Source organism: Halictus rubicundus, chromosome 15 (genome assembly GCF_050948215.1).
Source record: "Halictus rubicundus isolate RS-2024b chromosome 15, iyHalRubi1_principal, whole genome shotgun sequence".
NCBI classification, from domain to species: Eukaryota; Metazoa; Arthropoda; class Insecta; order Hymenoptera; family Halictidae; genus Halictus; species Halictus rubicundus.
In genome coordinates, this window is record NC_135163.1 from 6380895 (window position 1) to 6405444 (window position 24550).

General features: G+C 42.4%; 2 protein-coding genes and 1 long non-coding RNA gene across 6 annotated transcripts; 1 reads left to right on the plus strand and 2 right to left on the minus strand.

Moving 5' to 3' along the window:
• Positions 1–4101: 4101 nt before the first annotated feature.
• LOC143361316 (protein rolling stone) lies at positions 4102–16538 on the plus strand. 4 transcript variants are annotated; one of them, XM_076800625.1, is made up of 2 exons: positions 4102–4373; positions 14574–16538. In XM_076800625.1, the coding sequence occupies exons 1-2, from the start codon at positions 4262–4264 to the stop codon at positions 15422–15424; spliced, it is 963 nt and encodes a 320-aa protein (XP_076656740.1). In that variant the 5' UTR covers positions 4102–4261; the 3' UTR covers positions 15425–16538. The 4 variants fall into 4 exon arrangements, with proteins under 4 accessions (XP_076656740.1, XP_076656743.1, XP_076656741.1 ...); XM_076800628.1 differs by lacking the exon at positions 4102–4373 and adding an exon at positions 8603–8701; XM_076800626.1 differs by lacking the exon at positions 4102–4373 and adding an exon at positions 12833–12986.
• Positions 11942–12622, minus strand: LOC143361325 (uncharacterized). Its single transcript, XR_013083435.1, has 3 exons — positions 12605–12622; positions 12373–12513; positions 11942–12252 (listed from the first exon to the last, which is right to left on the minus strand). It is a non-coding gene; the product is annotated as an uncharacterized LOC143361325 (long non-coding RNA).
• LOC143361308 (uncharacterized) lies at positions 16301–20779 on the minus strand. Its single transcript, XM_076800602.1, has 2 exons — positions 18799–20779; positions 16301–18440 (listed from the first exon to the last, which is right to left on the minus strand). Exons 1-2 carry the CDS (start codon positions 20470–20472, stop codon positions 16863–16865), a joined length of 3252 nt encoding a protein of 1083 aa, XP_076656717.1. The 5' UTR covers positions 20473–20779; the 3' UTR covers positions 16301–16862.
• Positions 20780–24550: the final 3771 nt, after the last annotated feature.

A 24550-nucleotide genomic window follows, 5' to 3' on the forward strand; every position in this document is an offset into this window, starting at 1 on the left:
AACAAAATGCTCACGAAAGTATTCGAACGGCCTTTAAAATAGTGTAACTTTTTTGAAATTGGACCAAACGACCTGACTTTTTTGTCAGCAATTAGAAGAACTGCAATTTCATTACAGGCTTAAATAAAAACGTTGTGGACAGTGCCATTTTTATTTTCTCGTGTAATTCGTACCAATGGCAATTTTTCCAAAATCTTTCTTGCCCATCATTTGGAAAACCAATTCTTCTAGTTTCTGAAAAAAAGGTCAGGTCGTTTGATCCAATTTAAGAAAAAGTCATACCGTTTTGAAGGGCGATCGAGTACTCTCGCGAGCCTGTGTATATCTGAAGTTGATCTTTCAATTTTTACAACAACGTGTGAGACACGTGGTCTGGTATTCGGGGCAAAACTGATTATCACGGGTCTGGCCCGTAGTACATCAGTCGGGTCAAATGTAAATATCACGGGCAAGGCCGTGGAATGGCTGCGCGATCTTCTGGGCCCAGGCTGTTGAAACGTAAATCGTAGGTTAAGGGGTTATAAACCCTAACTATCGTAACAGCCGTATAAAAAGATCGTAGAATTTCATATCGAACCGATCCGGTTCGGGAAAAATCGCATTACTCGAGGCTGCGGGTCGATCGAAAACCCGTCGATTGCGGGAACGGTCTTCTGAAACATGATGCAGCGCGTACAGAGTATTATTATGACGTACACCTCCGGGGCTCCTGAGCCCGACCGCTGGACGCCGTACCGATTCGTTAATAGAGCGTCAGAGAAGAGCACGGTAGAGTAGTATAGTGTAGAAGCGAACGCATGCTTTCGGCGTTACGCAACCACGCCGACGAAGAGGAAACCGGCCTCGCGCGTGGCGGAGCTTTCGAGCTGTCCGCAAAATCTTATCTGGCCGCCTCGCGTTTCTGCTGTTCTTCTCTCGCTTGGTAATCCGACACTTATTCGACGGCCGTTCGAAAGCCGTATTAACAATACTAAACCGCGCGATTAAACAACCGGACTTATGCTCTTCGAAATCGAAACGCGACTTCCGGTTCCTGGGCGGTCGACGCGCCGCCATTTTGGTACCTACAAGTCTTGGTACCTCAAGCCCACTCAGGTCTTGCGAAAGCAAATTCGCCATTTTGCAAATCAAATTTCTTTTTACATATTGTTCTCCTTGAATTGGTAAAGGAATTTTTAGATAATAAATGGAAGCAAGTAAAGGAATTTTTAAATAATATTGACCAGGTTCGAAGACGAAATACCTTTTACGCGAGGAAAAATAATATTTCTTTATATATGTCGCCAAGGCTCGGGTGATAAAAGTCGCGGAATTATCCCCACTACCGTACCCCGTGAGGGGCCACCAAGCTCGAGAGACCCAGGACGCCGAGGAATTTTTAAATAATAAGTGGAAGCAAGTAAAGGAATTTTTAAATAATATTGACCAGGTTCGGAGACGAAATACAGCAGAGTTTTTCACCCTTTTCCGCGAGGAAAAATAATATTTCTTTATATATGTCGCCAAGGCTCGGGTGATAAAAGTCGCGGAATTATTCCCACTACCGTACCCCGTGAGGAGCCACCAAGATCGAGAGACCCAGGACGCCGAGGAATTTTTAAATAATAAGTGGAAGCAAGTAAAGGAATTTTTAAATAATATTGACCAGGTTCGAAGACGAAATACCTTTTACGCGAGGAAAAATAATATTTCTTTATATATGTCGCCAAGGCTCGGGTGATAAAAGTCGCGGAATTATCCCCACTACCGTACCCCGCGAGGAGCCACCAAGATCGAGAGACCCAGGAAGCCGAGAAGGGTAAACGTAACAGGGAATGTCTCCTGGACGATATATGTCGCCGGCAAGACCCGTGTTGTTGACATATATCGAGCATTCACTGTAATTCGCAAATTTCGCGCCGGTTCCTCGTTCGGCGATCGAAATTTCCGTCTCGCAATCGGTGAACGCTTCCAACCGGCTCGGATCGGATCTTTTACGATCCGTTTTGAAATCGGCAAGCCGATTGATCGGCTTCGAGGAACTCGTAACCCCGAATCCGCTCTCCCAGTTCGCAAATGACCACCGCAAATTGCCCCGACTAATGGGCCTACAGAAAAACTTCGTTTGGTCTCGAAAAGAAATCGCGATCCGAAAGACGCGAAAATGAATGGCAGCCTTTTTTTGTTTGTTACCAAAGCGATCATCGCAAAGAACGGCATTGACCTGTGCAAACCGTAAGCGATCTATCTGCAAATTCTTCGAATGGAAAAAAAGAAAACGTTAAATTTGTTTAGAGGATCGAACTGAATGTGTACCGCGTGACGCGTTAATCTTCGCGCGAGATTTATGCTTTTCGCATATTTCAGTTGCACAAAAAGAAAAGACGAACAGGTTGGCAAATAGCTTCGGCAGCTATTTGCTCAGTACGGTTTTTGTTTCGACTATTCATCGAGCATGCTAACACAATTTATTAACATAAATCAAGTTTCTCGTATTTAGAGAAAATCGGCGAGATGAAAGAGCTAGTCTCGAGGCTCGCTTCTAATGAACGAGGCAACGCGTGACACACTATGAGACAATCATGGTCCGCGTCGGTTTTCACGAGGGCGGACCACGTGGTCGAACGAAGGGAAGCATGGTTGCAATTCGTGGCGTGCGTGTAAGCGCAATTATCGCGCAATAAAAATACCACCGTGTATTCCCTCGAATTTCGAGCATTAATATTGGTCGCTCGGCCGGACGAAAAGAACACCCGCCTGTCCTTGTTCGTTGATCGATTTTCGCTTAGGGTCTCGCTGAATAAAATAGAGTGCTTGTCAACACCTGCGTTCACGAAAACATATGCACGTTTGCCTAAACATTTATTCGAGTAAGAACGACAATGTGGGAACGGACTTGAACCAATGCGATCGACTAATAGACAATTAACCGAGCTGGTCGGATGATCGATTTTATAATGGGAGCATACTATTCGTCGTCTTCGTCATCTTAATCGACACTTAAATCCAATGAACAACTTCCTGCGTGTGAAACTTCACACCTTTAATAAATTGGACCGCGGTGATTTCTGACTAGTATACTGTATGGGACTGTTTAGGACTGTTCGTGGCTCGGTTCAACAATTTTTTAAAATAAAATATTTGGACGGAGTTCCCGCAGAAGTGGAGAAAGAAATATTGTTTTCTGTTTCTTTCTGTATTGAACATTTGAAAAATACGTTTTGCAGATCTGTGTCGGTCGTATTTGTTATTTACTCTTATTAATTATGCTGTACGCGTAAATGCAAATGTACGCGTGTCAATAGCTGCGACTGCAATGAAAAACGCCGCATGTCACAGTTTCAAAACATTTAACTTATTAATTGAGCTGTATAATAAAGGATTTACGTGTTCCCCAGGAAAAAAGTCATGAAAACAACTTCGATAGGCTCAAAAAACTATAGCGCTAAAGGCGACCATTTTGCATTACTAATATTAAAAACTATTAACTACTATTAAAAATAATATATACCCAAAGAAATAAATTTGCCGAACAGTTTCTCTCGTACGCGTCCTCAGAATCTTAATAATTTTCAATTAAAAATATCAGAACTCGTCATTCTGACGGGTCCGGTAAACCTAGTATTAAACGGCAATATTCTCTCGAAAGTTGAAACATGTGACAGGCGGCGGTTTTCCTTAGAACCACAGATATAATGCGTTACGTCTCCAGACGTAAATTCGACTGGAAATACCGAGTCAACAAGACGAAAAAAAAAAGAATGTAAGGAATAGCGTAGGGAAAAGTTAAATCCTCGGCTATTGAAAATTCGAAATTGGCCAGGCCTGGAATTCGGGTTTTCTTAAATGGGCAATTAAATAAAAACTATCGCTCGACACTTGATCCGTTTTTTTGCGTCGACGAGCGATTGTAAAACCATAATGGGGCCCGTTAAGATTACCCGTGATCGCGTGTCGATAAACAGTAAAACAATGGTGTTCCGGCGAACTGGATTCATTGGTTCAATTCAACCACTGTCCGGCGTTCGGGGGAGGGGGAAGAGGGGGAAGGACTTCCCCTACCGCGAACACCGGCGGTAGATATAAAACGGTGTAAAACAAAAACCGGCTGATTACCGGTACGTGTCGAAAAGGTGTTCTCACGGGCAACACCACAGTGGAACTACTCGGTGGGGAACAGCTGTGGTCTATAGGGATTGATATTGATTCGGAGCACGCGGAGAGCCGGTGTTGCCGGGCAGTCACGGGCCAGGCTCACGTCGAACAGGAGGCCGGACCTCAAATGCCGCCCGAGTCCGAGGAAATCGAGGACCGTGTCATGCCGGAGAAGATACCCTGCCTGGACGCCAGGATCAAGGACCATCTGCGGTTCACGTCTGCCACGACGCTATGCGGTGCGTGTTTTTTCCACGTTTCAAACACTATATTTCGACCGAAACCCGTGTGTAGACTACGTTTCTCGTTCGTACAGTGTTGTGTGTCGTAAATCCCCACTGTTTAGAAATACGCCTCGTACTCGCATCAATCGCCCACGTAATCGTACGCGGTTTTCTGCCCGCAAGGTATTACAGTTTTGTTCGCGCCAACTTTATTCCGCGTGTGAAAGCCGCGACGCAACAACGGGACGGAATCCGCGCGAATCTGTGAACTTTCTACGAATTTCTACGAATTTTTACGAATTTCTGTGAATTTTTACGAATTTCTGTGAATTTTTACGAATTTCTGTGAATTTTTACGAATTTCTGTGAATTTTTACGATTTTTCTGTGAATTTCTGCGAATTTCTACAAATTTTTGCGAATTTTTGCGAATTTTTACGAATTTCTACGAATTTCTACGAATTTTTACGAATTTTTACGAATTTCTACGAATTTCTGCGAATTTCTACGAATTTTTGCGAATTTCTATGAATTTCTACGAATTTCTATGAATTTTTGCGAATTTGTACGAATTTCTATGAATTTCTATGAATTTCAATGAATTTCTATGAATTTCAATGAATTTCTACGAATTTCTACGAATTTCTTCGAATTCTCCTACGAATTTCTTCGAATTTCTTCGAGTTTCTTCGAATTCTCCTACGAATTCATACGAATTCCCACGAATTCCTAGGAATTTCTTCGAATTCTCCTACGAATTTCTTCGAATTCTCCTACGAATTTCTTCGAGTTTCTTCGAATTCTCCTACGAATTCCCACGAATTCCTACGAATTTCTTCGAATTTCTTCGAATTTCTTCGAATTTCTTCGAATTTCTTCGAATTTCTTCGAATTTCTTCGAGTTTCTTCGAATTCTCCTACGAATTCCCACGAATTCCTTCGAATCTCTGCGAATTTCTGTGAATTTCGTGGCCTCGCGCGCGCGAAATCCTGTGGTCCCTGCAGTGCTCGTTGCTTCCGGTTCGGTACGAGAAATTCAGCAATGATTATGCAGGGAAATCGTGGCCAGACGCATGCAAAATCCCGTGGTCCAAAAATCGTCGACAGTATTCGTGCGACACGAGACATGCTACGATGATCGCGATAAGAAAATCGTGACCTCGCGCGCGTCAAATTCTGCGGTCCTTGCAGTGGTTGTTTCCGGTTCGGTACGAGAAATTCAGCAATGATTATACAGGGAAATAACAATAAGTATACGATAATCCTGTGGTCCAAAAATTACTGATAATATTCGTACGATACGAAAAAATCTGCAATGTTGCGATAAAAAAGAATCGTGTCCTCGCGCGCGCGAAACCCTGTGGTGCATACAGTGCTCGTTACTTGAAATTCCGCATGTTGCGATAAGGAAATCGTGGCTAAACACGTATACAAAGTCCTGTGGGGTCCACGAACTGTCGATATAGTGTTCGGTTGACACGAGAAATTGTCGAATGATTTCATGTTTGTTTGTTTGTTGTGATACCGGTCGACGCGCAACCTGTAGTTCGGCGCCGGGATGCCGGTACACGTGCTGTTGACATACGTCTTCTCTTTCCGGCTCTGTATGGATTTCGGATTGATCGTGCTCTCTCTCTCTCTCTCTCTCTCTCTCTCTCTCTCTCTCTTTGTGGCTGGTGTCCTCTGTAGGCCTTCTGGTGAAGGAAGTTCCTTTCTTTGCGGATAGTATGCGATTCTGATAAGGAAAGTAGAGTAAGGAACCCAATTACCGTGGGGGTACCAATTACTATGTCTTTACTTTTCAAGCAGAATGAATATTAAAGAAGAGACGTATAACATATACAATAACTAGACTGCGGATGTTTATGCAAAATGAGAAATGTTGACATTGGTTGCAAGACACAGGGGCGAAATAAAAATTTCTATCTTAGTTTAATTATTTTATTAAACTGAAACCAATACGCTGGTGCCCTTAAATCTTTTTAATATGTCCACTCATTTTAAATGTGTATACCTATTTTTGTCACAAATGCATAAAATCCGCAATTTTTTATAACTGATCTTTTAATATTCGCTATGCTTCAAAAATAAGTACAATTAATATAGGCACAGTAAATGGTATCCCCGCAGTAATTGGATCCCTTGAGGATTTCAAATTTAAAGACTTGCAATCTAAGGGTTTAGAATTTGAGGACTTGCAATCCAAGCATTTAAAATCTGAAGACTCGCAGTCCGGGGGATGTGTAACGTAAGGATTTGCAATCTCGAAATTTGCGACGTAAGGATTTGCAATCTCGAAATTTGCGACGTAAGGATTTCCAATCTATGGACTTGGATTCTTAATAATTTAACGAAATAAGTGCATAGAACATTCTTCCGGCGAAAGTGATGCGATAATTAAAAGTGTGAAGCTTTAGAAGGCTTCGTCCTTGTAATCTTGGAGCTTCCATCGATTCTCGGAGGTTCTACCAATTCTTGAAATAATTAATTTGCACGTGTGTACAACCTGACGATATTACTGAATTTATTCGGACAGTTTAAGGACCTCGGTCATTCTAGGCCGAATTCCATGAACACTTTATCTTCGTGCGATTATCTCGAGGACAAAAAATTTTAAATAGAAATGAGATAGGAATGGGTCTTCACCGATAAGTCAAAGTTCCTCGACGCGATACAATTAACCGCGTTGTTGGTTTTTCCCCTACCCGAAACAGTTACTCCGAATACCGAGAAACGTTCCGTAAGTTCGACACGTGAGAATACCTATGCGCGTTGCAAAAAAGCACATTCCTTTGGGAGAAAAAGGTGCACGGGTATGCCGAATCGGTAATCCTACGTTGCAAAGTGTATACTTCGTTCAGCTGTTTTTCGGTGTTCAACTGACCGGAAGAATTGCCTCGCTGCTGACCACACTTTTTCCTATAGAACCAACCATTGTTAACACTGTGTCTACCGGACCCAGCAAAATGACGGGTTCTTAAATTTTTAATTCAAAATTATTAGGATTCTAGTGAGAAATTATTTAGCAAATCTATTTCTTTGGGTATGTATCATTTTGAAAATGTTGCTGAACCTCCGTAAACCTAGTGTTGACATTGCATCATTAGTTTCTCTCGCAGCAACAATTTTTCGACAAAAATTCATCCTCCCAATTAGTATCTATGAGAGTGTGAGAAATATTTTTCAATTAGTTTTAGTTCCATCATTCACGTGTTGCAAGTTACAATTCAGTATCGAATTAATTCAATGTAATTCAAAAATGAATTAATTCAATATCATTCAGAGATGAATTAATTCAATACAATTCAAAGATGAATTAATTCAATACAATTCAAAGATGAATTGAATGAATTTAATTCAATGGAATTCAGAGATGAATTAATTCAATGTAATTCAACGATGAATTAATTCGATTCGATTCACAGATAAATCAATTCAATTTCACACAGAATTGCTTTAACTATGCAGTCTATAAAAGAAGTATGAAGAATCCGCTTGAAATAGTACCTTTTTCAAAATTGTTAGGTTTCTGTCTTGTTCCAAATAAAATTATAACAGACACTCTAATATTATTCTCTATTTTATTTGAACGACTAAATTGATTCGAGAAAAAATTACTAAAAGACAACGTACACATGCAGAACGACTTGGCAAAATAACAAAATTGCTTCAAACAATTTATCGTTCCCAACATTTTCTATCAGTATAGGTAGTCCGAATTATTCTTTATTATATTTGACCAAATAAATTCGTGAAAAATGATCTCAGTATAATTTTGTTTTAAACGACTAAGTCCATTGAAGTGAAAACTTACTTTAGGACAAATTTCATAGAGAACGACATTACGTTAGCCCACGCTACGGTACGAAAAAGGATAACAAAAAGAGTTCGGTGTTTGAAACAATTATATTCCGCCTCGCTCCAACAATGTAGAACGACTCCTTGTGTTGGCGTAATCTGTCCGTTTTTTTCTCTCGAAAATCGACCTAGCAGGCTTCCGAGGGGCTTTGTAGGATGCCGTGGACGTGGAAAACAATAGGGGGAGAGCTTCTAATCGCCTCTGTTGGCGCGAGCGAAATATATATCACGGGTGTTCCGTGAAGGTGGACTATCGCTGACAAAAGCAGAAGGAGGCAAGGCGGTTCTTGGGGGGCGGCTGTCTAAATGGATAGTCAGTGAAAGGGCGACGGAGAGGGAAAGGGTAACGTACGGATCGGATTGATCTCAGTCATGGTGTGTAGGGTTTTGACCAGACCCCTGGCTAGGGGACTGGTCAGTGACGGGTCAGGCGAGCTGTCGTGCGGGTTGCCGTTCCAATCGTGTGCCTCTGCCATCAAGGATTCGGTTAGTGATCAACGAAACGGCCCTCCTTCTCTTCATCGATCGCGTAACGAGTCACTATACTCGCTACCCGACCGCAGTGCTGCCCATTATCCTAATAACTTTCGCCAATCAGTCGTTTAATCGTTCTTCTCTTGTTTGGAAAAGCTTCGTTCAATATTTATTATACGCTACACATATATAGGCAAATATTTATACTATATACAGTGTTTATTGAGAAACTTCACGGAAAATTTAAGGGGCACCATGGTTTCAATTTTGCTACATTTCATTTATTAGTATTTTATTCCTGACTAGATTTTGCACAGGTCCGAAACGCTAATCGAGAAATATATTTAATAGTTTATTTAAAAAACTCGAACTGCCAGATGGAAATTGTTTTCACATGTTTTTTAGTAGATTTTTAGAATATTCTCGAGATTTTGGTTTCCATTGTTCCTCTGCTCGGCCCCGTAATTGTTTCAGTGAAGGTGGTGGAGAGTGATATATTTTTTTATTTACTTACCCGTTCAAGAAAGCCCGTATAAATTGACAGCAAATTTTATTGGTCTGTTTTGCAACTCGGAAAAAGACCTATTTACTAATTCTTTTGTATTTATCATAATTTTATTGTCAAATTTATTTTACTCGTTGTAGTGCTAAGCAAAGTACCCTTAAAGTTCCGAAAGGATTAGCGTCTCTTTGCAACAAATTCGTAAAACTGATAACAAAATAAGCCGTTCATAGGGATTTAAGATCACTTCTTGAATAAATGAAAAAATATAACACTCGATTTTTTGATACCGCGTTAGTTATAAGTCAACAATGTTAGAAACCGAAATAGGCCCACATGGTAAAAAACAACTTTTAGTATTTTCTCTGCAATTCGGACCAATTGCAATTTCTTCAAAATTTATTTTACAGGTCACAAAGTAACGGTTCTAATTTCTTAAAAATATCCGAGTCGTATTGTCGAACGTTAAAAAAGATATAATTTATGCAAAAGTAATCGAATATTGCGAGTGACTGTATTTATTGATGGAGTCTTTAGGAAATCAATATTCTGTTAGGAGCATTCTGAGAAATACAGTGATACGCTGATAGCGTATGCGTGAAATATGCTTTTCCATCGATTTCATAACTTTTTCGCTTTCGAGATTAGCTATCCTTTTTTTCTAGGAACTGTTTTCGTTCTCAGAGTACGTTTCGATCTGCAAGTTTACCCAGAAGTAATAACGTACTTGCTTGTATTTATCTACCTGGTGTCGATAAGATTTCGTGCTTCCGACTACTATAATATTTCATTCATCATCCCCAGAAAAGATACACCTTCTTATCGTCTAGGTTTAACGCCAAATGGTTAGGCAACGAACTATAACTCCAGGCAGAGAGAGTTGGGTGCGTCGAACGATGCTGAAATAGATTGCCGAAATTAATCGTCGGAAAATCAACCATCGATTCAACTGATCGATAAACTAATCTAATCGTCTAGAAGATCCGTGATAAATTCAATTGATTGTTGAAATTTAATCGTGGAAAAATCGTCGAACGATTTGCAATCGATCGGTGAAATTAATCGCATTGTAACCGTGCAAATTCAACTAACAATTAGATAGTGTTTCTTTTCGATCTGAGCCGTGCGAATTTTTACTAACAATTATGTAGTGTTTCTTTTCAATCCGAAACGTGCGAATTTAGCTTATAATTAGATATTGCGTTATCGGTTCTCGCAGCTATTATCCCTTAGTCGCGATGTGAACTCGTTGGAAAGAGCGAGCCAGTGATAAGGGAACTGCAACGCGATAAGAGGCACAGACGGCGAGGTGTCGGTTGTCAATTTTGTCGCGGTGACGACCACACTCGTCGACAACGAATCGAAATTCATCGGACGTCACACGCGCCTTTATCAAATTTTCATTCAAATAGTTGTTTCACTCGAGCTGACATAATCGGAACCATTCGTTGCGCGAAAATCTTGTAAGTACTAGCAACTATCAAAGTCCCGTTATCACCCCTTTCATCGATCAATATTCATTATTGCATTGCTACGATAGATCGGCAAGAATTTTTAATTATTAACAGAAAGGCTCAGTATCATTCTTTCAATCAATATTGACCAGCGGATTTGAATGCAAAATAAAAGTCGTCAGTATTTATTGCAACATACGGGAGCTACTTAAATATTTATTTCTTCTTTTAATAATTTTAATAAGTTGGAAATAATCCAATAGCACTTTTATTGTTTTGCACTTGATTCAATCTTTGTCATAAATCGGCACGAATTGCTGCGATAGCGAGTATAGTGCAATAACAATTTGTGATTGACGTTAATCCTCCTGCTTCGATTCAATACAAATCAACAACAGTTAGTTTAAGATAAAAATGTGACAGAAACTGTGTGACAACATTAAAAGAATTTAAGAATAATAATACATAATTTTCAACTTATTAAAACTATTACTACATTCTTGTTTGTCTCCTGTTTTTGACAATTTTCATTCTACATAAAGATCCGCGGTCCAGTTGTAATTAGACTCTAAGAAGATAGAGGAGGAACCAGAGTGTGACCCTCGTATATCACAGTAAGTGTAACATGATTGACAAAACGGACTGTTCCGAGAAAAGTGTATTTACGAAACGGAAAACAGATTTCTCACGCGTCTGCTACCTGCGCCACGCGATCAAAATGGGTAATGATAGAAGATTGTAATAAATTAACGGATAATTGGTATTGGCCGATTGACCATGCTGTCGCGACCTCTGCGCGCGTATGGCAGCGCGATGCGTGCGCTCGCGGCGCTGTCCGTGCGAACCTGCCCGCCCCGGGCCAACAGGGTTAATTAGCTCAAAGTAGCCTCCAACTTGCCTACATCTGCGCCGGTGTCGGGACAATGCGATGCAACATCTTACAACTTATCCCGTCTGCTACCGAAATCTAGAAGCCATCGTTATAACTCCGTCCAGGCCCAATTTTTTTGTTTTTTTACAAAACTAGCAGGCGATTTTTACCATCCTCGGTTATTGAGAAAATTTATTTTAACGTGGATACTCGGAATCGGTCGAGTTTTCAGCTTTGGGAATTTTTTCTGACTGAACTATTCGAGCTAGGCGAATATTTTTTTGTAGAACAATTCTCCAAACCCTTGCAAATAGAACGGTAATTTTTCACTAGGTTGCCATTAGTTTAACGTGTTTAAAAAATATTTGAAGATAGCAAGCCACCTTCGGCGAAGTCGTCTTTGCGTACAATTTTTTTCTGCTCTGATTAATGATGCTAGTATGATAACTGTATAATAACTGTGTGGAACTTGCACATATAACACAGTTACGTTACAGTTATTGTTCTCCAGGGTTTTCCTGGTAGGATAGGAAACAGCTATTATACTCCAAGTTATGCATTCGTAGACACCTTAATTGTTGGGTAATTTCACCTGTCAGTAGCCGCACTGACATAACTTTTACGGCATTACTGGCACTTAGAGTATCTACAGTTTGCTGTGTAAACTGATAACCCTGTTACCAATTTATGTTCGCCTAGAATAGCATTCCGTCCTGACTAATTCAAAACTGGACCACTGTAAAAAGAATGAAGATGGATATATAGCAATAAATAGAGTCAAAACAAGAGGTCAAAATAAACAATTACTGAAATAATAAACATATACTGATGTATACAAAATAATTATTATACGTACAAAATAATTTGCAACATGTACGTCCATATCACAGTCGTTCAGATTTGACTTGATCAAGAGCTTTGTTCCAATCTTTATTCTACCACACAGTCATACTATCGTAATAGCCAATCGACGGCGACCAAACGCACCGTGAATTGCCTGTCATGAATAAAAATACGAAGGTTAAAAAAACACGCGATCCTTGCATGAAGATAGCCGCTAGGATTAACAGCGAAACATGTAAAAATACCATGTTCAACGATTACGAATATTCGGTGTGATCAAGTTCGAGAATAAAGAAATGGACGAGAATGAAACGATAATGGAACGAGTTCGGCGGTTCTTGGAGGGTTAGCTTTAATCGAATTTTCCTGAAACGCGAATTCAAACGAGCGCTGTATTTCGCGCCGCGAGCGAAACCGTTTCAACGGAATCAATATGGCTACGTCCACGGCAGCGTAACTACGGACGGTGTAGAGGTTAGGTTTCCGCTTCACCGCGCTGTGACAGTATTATTTCACTTATCAGGCTTCGTCGAGGCTCTCCCACACTGAAGATGGTGTCCACGTATATCCTCAGGACTCTGTTGATTCCGAAACGTTTGCTATTTCTGCTCTTGCAATGCCTGTCCTGTAAGTGTCGAACAATTAACCCATTTCTCGAAACTATTCGTCGATTATAGCTCGCTGTCGTATCCGCCACGAAATGTCTATCATCACCGTTAAATACTCGAAACAACATAATACCGCTGGTCACGCAATAGACAGATTGTTCGATGGGAAAATATTCTGTCGATCCGGGACAGTTCTCGATCCTCGAGCGATTTCGAACCGGGAATTCCCGCCGGAAATACACGGGGACCACGCATGTGTACCGAATTAAAGGCGTCGTCGCAGGAGGATTCGAATTTCAGTGATTAATCGGGATAATTGCCGCTTATTAAAGTATCCGACGGGAACGGGTGTAATTACCTGTCCCCCGGTAATTCGTTTTCCGAGCTTCCTCGTGTGCTCGGCTTTTAGTCGTCCCCCTGTGTGTCGGTTCAGTCGTCGGGAAACTGGTCCTCGCAAAGTCCTTTCCGGTGTGTTGCAGTATCGCCAATCACGGTAACGTCCTCGATACTTGTGCGGAAGATGTGCACCGTATTTGTGAACTGTTTGTCCCCGCTGTTGTGCTATGCACTTCTTCGTTATACCGATACAGTTGAGAATTAAATGGCACCCTTTGAAAACTAACAACTAGACTCTGCGGGTCTGCGTGCAAAATAAAACTAACATGACAAATTCAACGTACAGTTTCAAAAATAAGCCCAATTACAAAGCCGTTTAATTTTTGCTGCTTCCTTCTTTACCAGCACATTTCTGCAATTTTTCCTGATTAAAACGAGTCTAGATATGGCATAATTCCTAGGAATCCTTGCTTACGCAATAAGTTCCTGATTCTCATCGTTTCTCGCGAATTAAAATAATTGTTGAGCAAGTGAAAATGTACTCTTCAGTTTATCTTGTTTCAAAAATTTCCCGAATCTGATGGAAACAGTTTCGTGAAAATGATTATTCAATATAAGGAAGTGTTCTTATCGGATTAATGGCGTCTCGCTGATACGCAGCCGTCGTCATTTTTCTATCACTATCCTTTTCTACGTTCGATGCTAGCGGCGTCGGATCGAGGAATAGTGTTTGTATAAGCGACGTACGAGTCTTCCGTTATCTAAATTGCCGTCTCACAACAATGCTTGTAAACACACAGTTTAGTTTTCCTCGAGTTCTTCGTGTCCTTGATGTCCTGGTCACAACAAGTTAGTATACAAGACGACGCTGGATGGCATTATGCAAAAATTGTTTTTATCGTTCAATTTGACTTCACATTGTAACCGTAGCGGGCCAGAATCGTAAAAAGTTGGATAAAATTCGTGCTCCTGTTAATTATATATGTGAATGATGATGAACAATATCTTAGACAAATGGTCACGAGGCCATGTCACCCAGTCTGGCCAATATAACCAGTGTCGCCAGATGAGGGGAGGGTGCACGAATGGAGGGGAAAAAGCTACCCCTTCTCTGCTAGTACCGGAGTATAAATTAGAGTGGGGGAACAAGTCTTGATCTGGCGACACAGAATATAGCAGATTGGGAGCACCCTGTAGAAATGACCCCACTGTGCGCCGCCGATTGCTTTTAATAGCTGAACATTTTGAACTTATGAATAATTGTTTGCAGATCGTCGAGCGATGGTGAACAAACTCTGGTGTCACGACGTGGTCCAGAAATGCTTCAGCCAAAAGCAGGAGCCTCCGCAGGCCCGCTACTTCACCGAACCGGTGGCACAGAGACACGTGGCCACCTGGTTCCTGATCTACCGGGGGCTGATATTCGCTAGCTGGCTGGTGATCATCGTGTGCGCGTTCTTCGAGTTCGGCAGCTGGAACCCGTGGATCATGTACGACAAATGGCCGATCTATCTGACCAACTGGGGGATAACGCTAGGTCTCGCTCAAGCGTTCGTAGGTTTGTTGCTGACCACAAGAAGATGGAGGCAACAGAAAACGTTGGACTTCGATCCCCGTAATATAACCCTAGGATCTATCGAGAGGGTGTACTGGTTCCTGTTCGTGGTGGCGACAAACACGGCCATATGCGTGACGATCACCTACTGGGGCGGCATCTACGACTCCAGGATCCACAATCCGGATCCGCTAAACATGATGCAGCACCTCTGCAACAGTATCCTGATGCTGATCGACTTCTGTGTGACCAGCATCCCGTTCAGACTGAGGAACATTTGGTGGTGTTTGATGATAGTGTGTCTCTACGTCTTATTCTCGTTAATTTATTATCTGGCCGGCGGTTTGGACAGGTTCGGGCAGCATTTCATTTATAGGATACTCGACTGGAAGAAACCGCTGCCGACCATACTGCTCTGTATAGGTGAGGCGGTCTTCGTCGGCGTGATACACTCGTCATTTTGCTTTCTGGAAAGAGTCAAGTATCAAGTATACACGAAAATCGGCGGGAATTCGATAGACGCGTCGCAGCTACCTGGCGCTCAGAAGCAGGCGGAAGTTGTATAAGATTTAACGACCTCTGTAGGTTATGTTCTACGGCAGCGCGGTCCCCGATAAGAAGTATTAACGCGTTCCATGCTAGATCAATTTTTTGTTACTCCGCCATGTTGGAACCATGTGGTTCTTACAAGCCTTGCGTTGTTAAAATTCACTAGCTTTGCTTGCGATACGTGTGTCACGATATTTATGATACTGAGAAGGCCCTAATCAAAGCAGTGCATGCTTAAGCGTCCGCAGACGGGACCGAACGCGGACGCTTAAGTGGGGAGGTGCCTTAAAAACTCCCTCTTAGAAAATGGTACGATGAAATATCGATTGGGAGGGACATATTTGACCGCCTCACCCGACTATACCTTCGCAACACCTAACACTCGAACGGAATTGTTCAAAATGTGGCACGGAACGCGTTCAAGACAGCAGCTCGGAGTATCGTAGCGTATTTTATTGTCTTAGTCGGTTTTGTTCTTTTCTATGGTGGAGTACATGCGAGTAGGGCCTAGTCGAGGGAAGCGTGGTTCCCGATTTCATGCTCATTCGATGACCTTTCGTCGTTCCGATGGTAACCGTAGGAATTGCGATTTAAATGGTAATCTGCGCGCGAACGGATTCGCGGCAGCGGCGGCGCGCACGCGCGATAACGGTTCTCGTTCAAAAATTCAAACGTTGCGGGCGACGCGACACGCGAACTAAAACGACGCGGAGGATTCGAATCGGAGAACGATGATTGTTCTAGGCAGATAGAGAACGTGGTAAGGCACTGTGGTTCATAGTTCCATTAGCGTAAATTTTAGCGATCAATGTCCGAGTGATCCGTATATTAACAAACCAAAAGTAATGCATTCAGAATGTTTCCCGACGCACGCTTGTGGTAGTTTGTACGCGTTTGTAGGTATGGAAGCATTTAATTTCAGTCCATTAGTTTTTTACTCATCGCATTTTATATCAATGTTATAAAAACATTTAGAAAAAACTCCTTTTCTATAACAATAAATCCCATTGTGACGAATACAAAAATGGATAACTCGAATCAAGCGAAGATTTATACGAATGCGTTCCGAATGTACAAGCATTGTGAAAATATTTACATTATGTATCAAGAATTCGTCTCTTTTGCTCACTCTCTTTCTCTCGCTCTTTCTTTCTTTCTTTCTTTCTTCATTTACGGCACCGTTTACTGTATATATACACAAGGTTTTAGGAGCACTATATACAGTAGAGGAACAGTGGACAAACATTCTGGAAAAATAGCAACGATTTATTAATAAAATAACGATTTGAAGCAATTATGGACTGCTGTATAAATGAATAGTAAAAGGCTAATAAACGAGCCTTTCGATCACAGACCATATTAAAACTTATATCCTACGTTAAAAAATAACAATGATCGGATTTCTGGCGCATGATCCGCAGCCGAACGAGGGACACTAGGGGTGTCGCGTCCATTTTATTCGAGTCCTCGAAGGTTTATAGTACTTTCAGGTGGCACCGAGTCAAGCAGCAGTACCTGGTACTCCGTGCCCACCACGTCGTCCTGATAATACATGGAAGGCAGCTCCTCTGTGAGCAGCAGTCCTTCCTCGAAATCACTGGCGCCCAACACGACGTCAGACGCCCCGACGTCGGAGTCCAACACGGCGCCGTTCGTCTTCAGCTTCCACACGTCCGAAAACGTTAAGTCAGTCCTCGCCGAGCCCTGGTCCTTTCTCACTTGTTGGGCCAACTGGCTTGCAACATTTGCGGACGGCTCGGCGACAGTCTTCGTCGTGGTGGTGAGGGGCGGCGGTTCCGGTTCCGGTAGAGAGCGATCTGCTTCATCGTTAGAGGCGCTGAGGATCACTGCGTCGCAGGGTGCGACCATGATCATTTGATCCGCGGGCTCCGAGACCGAGGGCGCGGTGTACAGAATGTAGTCCATGTTGTAGACCGGGCTCCCGGCAACGGCGTTCGACGATTTATCACATTCTTCGACCGGGGTCCCATGAACTTTCAACATGTGCGCCCTCAGCGTGGCTTTCGTGGTGTACGACTTTGTACAGGTCTCGACTGGACAGTGGTATAGGGTCTTCGGCTGATCCTGCTGAGGCACTGGTTCGACCTTGATCTGATTTTCATTGTTGTTCATCGAACCGTCGTCGACCGGCTCGAGGTTCTCACCGATCGGAGGGTTTATACTGGCTGTGGCCGCGTTCAGTTCTGTCGAGGACTTCCTCCTTGACTTGACCACCGGGTTCATCCTGGAGCTCTGCATGTCCTTGAGCTTGCCGCGTTTCTGCCCGTTCATGGTGGTATCCTGCGAACCGCCGTCGGTCTCCTCTTTGACCTGATGCTTCTTGATGTGGACGTACAAGCTGCTCTTGGCGGAGAACTTCGCGTTGCACAGGAAGCACTGAAAGTATCTGCCCTCCTTGTGGGTCAGTCTGTGCTCCTTGAGGTGCTCAGACCTCATGAAAGCTTTTCCGCATGTGGGCACGTCGCACACGAACTTCCTCTCGTTAGTGTGCTTCTTCTGGTGCCTCTTAAGCTTACTGGACGACGAGAAGGCCCACTGGCAGCCCTGAAACGTGCACAGATATGGCTTGCAGCCGGTGTGGGAACGCGTGTGCGCCTTGAGCCTGCATGGCTTGTCAAACACCTTCCCGCAGCCCGGCCACGAGCATTTCACGTCCACCTCCTTGTAGCTATGACATCTCTGATGCGAGGTCAGCGCGTTGCTGCTGTAGTACCGTTTCCCACAGCCCTCGTGCTTGCAGACGTAGGGTGCGTGACTCTGGTCGTGGGACTTCATGTGCAGCTCCAGGGCCCGTTTCGTTTGAAACTTCTCCTGGCAATCCGGGACCTGGCATACTATCCTGTTCGGCCGACTGTGCAGCTTCGCGTGGCTCCATAAGTTGTAAATCGTTGTAAATCGACGGTTGCAACCCTCTACCTCGCACACATAGTCCTTGCGCTTCAGGTGCGTCTCCTTGTGCCGCTTCAGCTTGAATTCAGAGTAAAAAGCCCAAGCGCAGCCCTCGAAGTCACACTGAAATTATAAAATTGATTAGAAAAGGCTGAGAGATACACAAGTTCATCCATTGTTTAAAACTAACAGTTTTCAAGCTATGCACAGTGGTTCGAATGCCACAATTAGCTGGAGAAAATTCATTTTCATACCAACAGATACTAACTGTGTCCAATTGTGTAGAATAACATATCAATGTCCTCTAATCTTAAGATCTTATCATTTATAATGAGATTATAGATTCTAATACAAAGCTGACTTGTGTCCTAACAAATTCAAACCCCAAATAAGCTCAAAACTGTGAAAAAATAATGCCCAGTTTCACGAGTAATCGAACCACTGTGCTCTGGTTCAAACATAAAAATATTATACGTTATACCTTAAATGGTCTCACTCCGTAGTGAGCTAACAAATGGCCCTTCAAGGCATAAAGCTTGCTAAATTGTCTACAACAGTCATCGCGTGGGCAAGCCCATACTTTCCCATGCTCAGTAATGGACACCGGTTGCAAATTATCATCGGTAATACCCAATTCCTCCAGTGCATTGGATATTACCATTTCATGGTTAATAGGATTATCATTCTGCTCTATAGAGCTGCTCCAGGAAGCCGAAGTATCCAGCTTTGGCAATTTTGGAAAATTCCCAGTAGCTTCGATCAACTCTGATGTCTTTCCCTGGTAAATCTGCTCCTCTGTTCCAGTATTAATCACAATCTGTGTCATATTCGAAATCTTATCTGTGGAAATAGCCACAACAGCCATAACGCCATCCTCGGTATCTATAAAATCCTGCCCAGAGATTTTAATCTCGTTCTCCAACTTCTTCTCAGTTCCTGGTATCCTCCTGCGTTTCTTAATGATCCTAGGCTCCAATTTGACTTTAGTCTTACTCTTCAATTGATCTATTATAGCATTCTCGTTGTCCTCCAACTTTTCACTCTGAAGTTCATGCACAGCATTCTCTACCTCTAGATCCTCTATATACAAATTCGTACTATCCGATAGATCTGAATCTTTTCTCTTAACACAGGCTTCTTTGTTTGAAGTTTCTACGACGCCTATATCGTCGACCACAACCGTAGACTTACGAGACTCCTGTTCGTCCGAGGCAATACTCTTCGTAATTAAAGAATTCTGTTCCGATTCGGTGCAGATCTCTCCAACATCTCCATTGGGCACGAGGGTCGGCTGAGCACTAGTCGAAGGCAGAATCTCTCCAGCCACCATCATGTCGTCCGGAGAGAGAGCCAACGGATCAAGATGGTCCAGTTGGAACTCTGGTAGTATAAAACCATCTTTCTCGCAGGCGTCGAGCAGCTTCTCGTTCTGGAGCTCCTGCAGCAACGGGTCGTAAGCGAGGTTAAGTTTCTTGTCAGACAGGTCGATGTCGATGGACAGACCGTCAGGGTCCTTTCCCAGGAAAGCGTGCTGCAGTTCCTCGCCCAGGTACCGGTCGACGCCCTCCTCGACCCCGGACTTGATCGCGTCGAGATCCATGCTCGACACGGATTCCGTGCGCGTTTTCAACCATTTCTCGATGTCGGCTACAGTCTCGACATCGGCGGTCTTACCGATCGGCGGCGGTTCGGCGACACTCGAACGATCCCCGACGACCTGGTTGCTCTCGACTATCCAGACCCTTTCACGGAAACGAACAGCCGTCGACGACGCTTCCTCCTCGTCGTCCTCGTCCTCCCTAGATTCTTTGTGTTTTCCTTTTTTATTCGCCGCCGCTACCTCCTCCTCTCTTTTGTCCTCGTCCGGCGCAGCCAGAAGACTAAAGTCACCGTAACCTATCGATGAGACACCCGCGACGCCGACCTCGCCGTGAGGCCAACCACCGCGTGCCGAGCACAAGCCACGCCGATTACGAAATATTCGAGGGATTTGTTTTGACTTGCAGACGGAGGGAGCTCCTTTACGAGACATTTGACTGCCCCGTAGCCAGCTCCGTAGGGGTCCACACAGAGCAACAACGCCGCCATCGAAGGAAAACCCCGCTAAATGTGTAGTTCGCCAACCCTGTTTCGCCAATACGGGACAACTTCGCATAGAATGTGATAAGGGTGGTTTCGTTACGCATGGTAGATCGTTTTAGCAGGTGATTCTAAGAGTCGGTCTAAGACGGAAATATAGAATGACCATTTTAATGTAACGGCCTAGTTTTCGAGATATTTGCGATTAAAGTTGGCCAATAGCGGTGCTCGAGACAGAGAGCTGTCTCTGTCTTTCGTATGGTATGTCGGTGGCTACGCTCTTTTGGTGAAATTGATTTATACGCGTTCACTATTGGTGGATCAGAGGGTTTTTTTAATAGTTAATAATTTTAAATGAAAGACGCTACGGTGAAATCGTTGTCTTAGATTCGATTGTATAATTAGAGAGGAAAGGAGACTGCTCACGCCCGGGATTTTAATGTCCCCGGTACGCAAGTTCTGTTCCAGACTAAAAAGATGATGCAGGTTAGTGTTCAGGACTCCTCCGCTGGGTGGCGCCACGTACAACTTCCGGCAAAATCTGCAAACAGCGCCATTACCTCGTAGTGGCGAAACACCCAAGCTTGTAGCCGATTGGTTTCGGAGTTCGACCGCCAGGTGGCGCTGGCGGCACAGGGTCGGTTACTCGGTTGGTAACGTTTGGCTAACAGTTTGAGCGTTTTGCTGCTACGGTCTTGTGGCGCTATTTTCAGATTTTCAGGAGCAGATGATTCCTGCCGCTGTTTGCAGTACCCCTTATGGGAATATCGGTAAGAATCATTTGTTCTGTTCTTTAGGGGTTGGATACCCTCGGGGTTTGGAACCCCGAGCGTGAGCACTCTCATTTCCTCTCTGCTATAATCATCCCACGGAGTAATTGATTATATGGAGCTGAATATTCTGTTTAACCATTCGAGGTAGCGGCGACACAGATACAAATGATATCGACAGAGCAGAAAAATGCGAAAGCACAACCGAGGTATATAGAGTCTAGGAGCCTTCTACACAACATAATCGGCAACATATCACATTTTAGTTCTATTTTCTATATGTACACGTTTAACATTGTAGGTTAAGTGATGAGAAATAAAGAATATATTACTTACAGCAGTTCATCTGTGTTCTCTTTTTCCCACCCTGGACAAGAATATTCGATATTAAAATTTTAAATTAATGTCTTCGAAAATTTCGGGAACAGCAAAATTTTTGAAATTGCCACGAAAATTTCGACCGTCTGACTTGACATCGTGTTGTACTATGAAATTTCGAACTTTTTCGAGCGTCTGACTTGTCGTTGACTTGTACTACTGAAATTCCGAGAATTTTCGAAAATTCCGAGAATTGAACTTTGTATTAGGAGAACATGATATGGAAGGAGGTGGCATGAAATTCAGTAGTACAAGTCAACGACAAGCCAGACGGCCGAAAACCTTTCGAATTTTCAGTAGTACAAATCAACGACAGGCCAGCCGGTCAAAATTTTCACGAAATTTTCGCGAAAATTTGAACTTTTGTATTAGGAGAACATGATATCGCAGGAGGTATCCGAATTTCAGTAGTACAAGTCAACGTCAAGTCAGACGGCCGAAATTCTCGGAATTTCAGTAGTGTAAGTCGACGACAAGCCAGACGGTCGAAATTTTCGGGAAAATTTGAACTTTTGTATTTGGAGAACATGATATCGCAGGAGGTATCCGAATTTCAGTAGTACAAGTCAACGACAAGTCAGACGGCCGAAATTCTCGGAATTTCAGTAGTGTAAGTCGACGACAAGCCAGACGGTCGAAATTTTCACGAAATTTTCGGGAAAATTTGAACTTTTGTATCAGGAGAACATGATATCGCAGGAGGTATCCGAATTTCAGTAGTACAAGTCAACGTCAAGTCAGACGGCCGAAATTCTCGGAATTTCAGTAGTATATGTCAACGACAAGTCAGACGGTCGAAATTTTCACGAAATTTTCGGGAAAATTTGAACTTTTGTATTAGGAGAACATGATATCGCAGGAGGTATCCCAATTTCAGTAGTACAAGTCAACGTCAAGTCAGACGACCAAAAATCTCGGAATTTCAGTAGTATATGTCAACGACAAGTCAGACGCCCGAAAATTTTCGAAAATCAGTAGTACAAGTCAACGACAAGTGAGACGGTCGAAATTTTCCTAAATTTTTCGAAATTTCAGTAGTACAAGTCAACTACAAGCCAGACGGTCGAAATGTTTCGAAATTTGTCTATATTTATGTAGTACAAGTCAACGTCAAGTCAGACTGCTGAAATTTTCCGAAAAATTTTCAGGATATTCAGGAAAAATGGAGGGTTCAATAATTCTATACGCAGATATGCCTTTTCATTATATTGTCTTTATTTATTCATTGTTCTTACATAAATCTAATTGAAAGAAGCAGTATAAGGAAGTAACAGCAAATCAAAAACCTTCCGGATCATTAAGTTTTATTCTGAATAGTTCAATTCGAAGACAATTTTATAATGCGAAAATACGTATGCTTGTAGATACATACAGTCGATGCATTTTAATATCATTCAAATATTTAACTTCTAAGAAGGCTGCGTAATACTCGGCCCCATAACAACTGGCGAAACGACAACCATAAATACTAAACAAACGTTCCAGTTCTCATTTCGATCGCCCCCTTCATCATTCGCGATCTACACGCCCCCGCACAGTTGTCAAATGTCCGAGTAACGACCATAATGTACTCGATTATAATAAAATAGTTGTACACAGCAATGATTTTATTTATAATAAATGCAGTAAGCTGACTAGTAAATTTTACAAATCACAGGTAGGAAGGGAGTGTTGCACGCGCAACACAGAGGTAATGTTATTAACAATTTCTTTCGTTTTCTCTCCCTTTTATGTACATCGGCTAATTTTTCACGGCCTCGAACAGATTTGACTGTCACCTCTAGACTCGTCATTTTCTTGTTATTTTTTTGTTCGTATATCTTTGTTTTTTTTCTCTCCCTGCGATCTCCCAAAAATGTCCTTCTCTACTTTGCTTTTATTTTTAAAGAATTCGTGACTCACTGCCGGTCTGAAAACGGTCTGAAAAATACCGACACCACGAAAAACTATTGTTTACAATACCAGCTGATGATCTGCAAAGTCTTACAAGCGGCTGCGCTCGGAACGATTTAACTTACTGCATAAAAGAAAAGAATAAATACAACTCCATTGTTATGCGTTAATGCACACACCAGTGTCCCAATCGTTAACACACTTCATCATTACTGCAAAAATAATAGCCAAATTCTTCCAGTTTCACATTTACAAACAATATTCTTAATAAATCCTTTTTCTTATATCGTTCGAAATTTTAAAGCTCGTTTATTGCTTAATTTGTGTGCCTTAAAATCATTTATCGAATCAAATTTATTAGCAAAATTATTTGCAAAACATAACGCCAAAGAATTCAGCTGTTATCCGAGCACCAACCTAATTCAATATTACAAATAGACGACCTTTATGCACTTGTGGCACATGCAAAATTTTACAATGCAAACAAACAAGTATTTTTGCCACCAGATATTTTCCAAGTGGTCAAAAATAAATTTTTCTCTTATGCTGAATTTATAAAATAATGAAAATTTGTATAAAGATCCTCAGTATAGAAATCACCTCTGCTCCGAAATGAACGGCTCGCATGACGAAAAGGACACAATCACAGAAGGCTTCTCCCTCGCATAACAGGTTGCAAATACTCAAGCACAACGATAATGCACATCGTAAAGACATAACTTCGTGTTCGCGGCACATTAAAAGCTACACTTAATTCTCGCACTATTCTCGGATCCGCTTAAACGTAACAAGTTGTTAAATTCGCAACTTGGACAGCTTTTAGTCGTCGTTTTTTAATCATGGTCCGCATTCGATTAGGCATTATTGACGTACACTTGCTTCGTTCAATTTGTATCTTTGCGTGCATTCTAGAATATGTCCGCTCTAATTGTATGAAAATCAATTATTCACGTTTGTCGCATTAATTATTGCAGACACGAAAGAGTATTTTCGAAGGCTCTTTCAGTGCAGAAGATCGGCTGCATAATAATATCGCAAACAAAAACAGAAAAGAAATTTCCAACAAATAACGAAGCGGTCTAAGAATAATTTCAAAGTGCCTGTCCACTAATA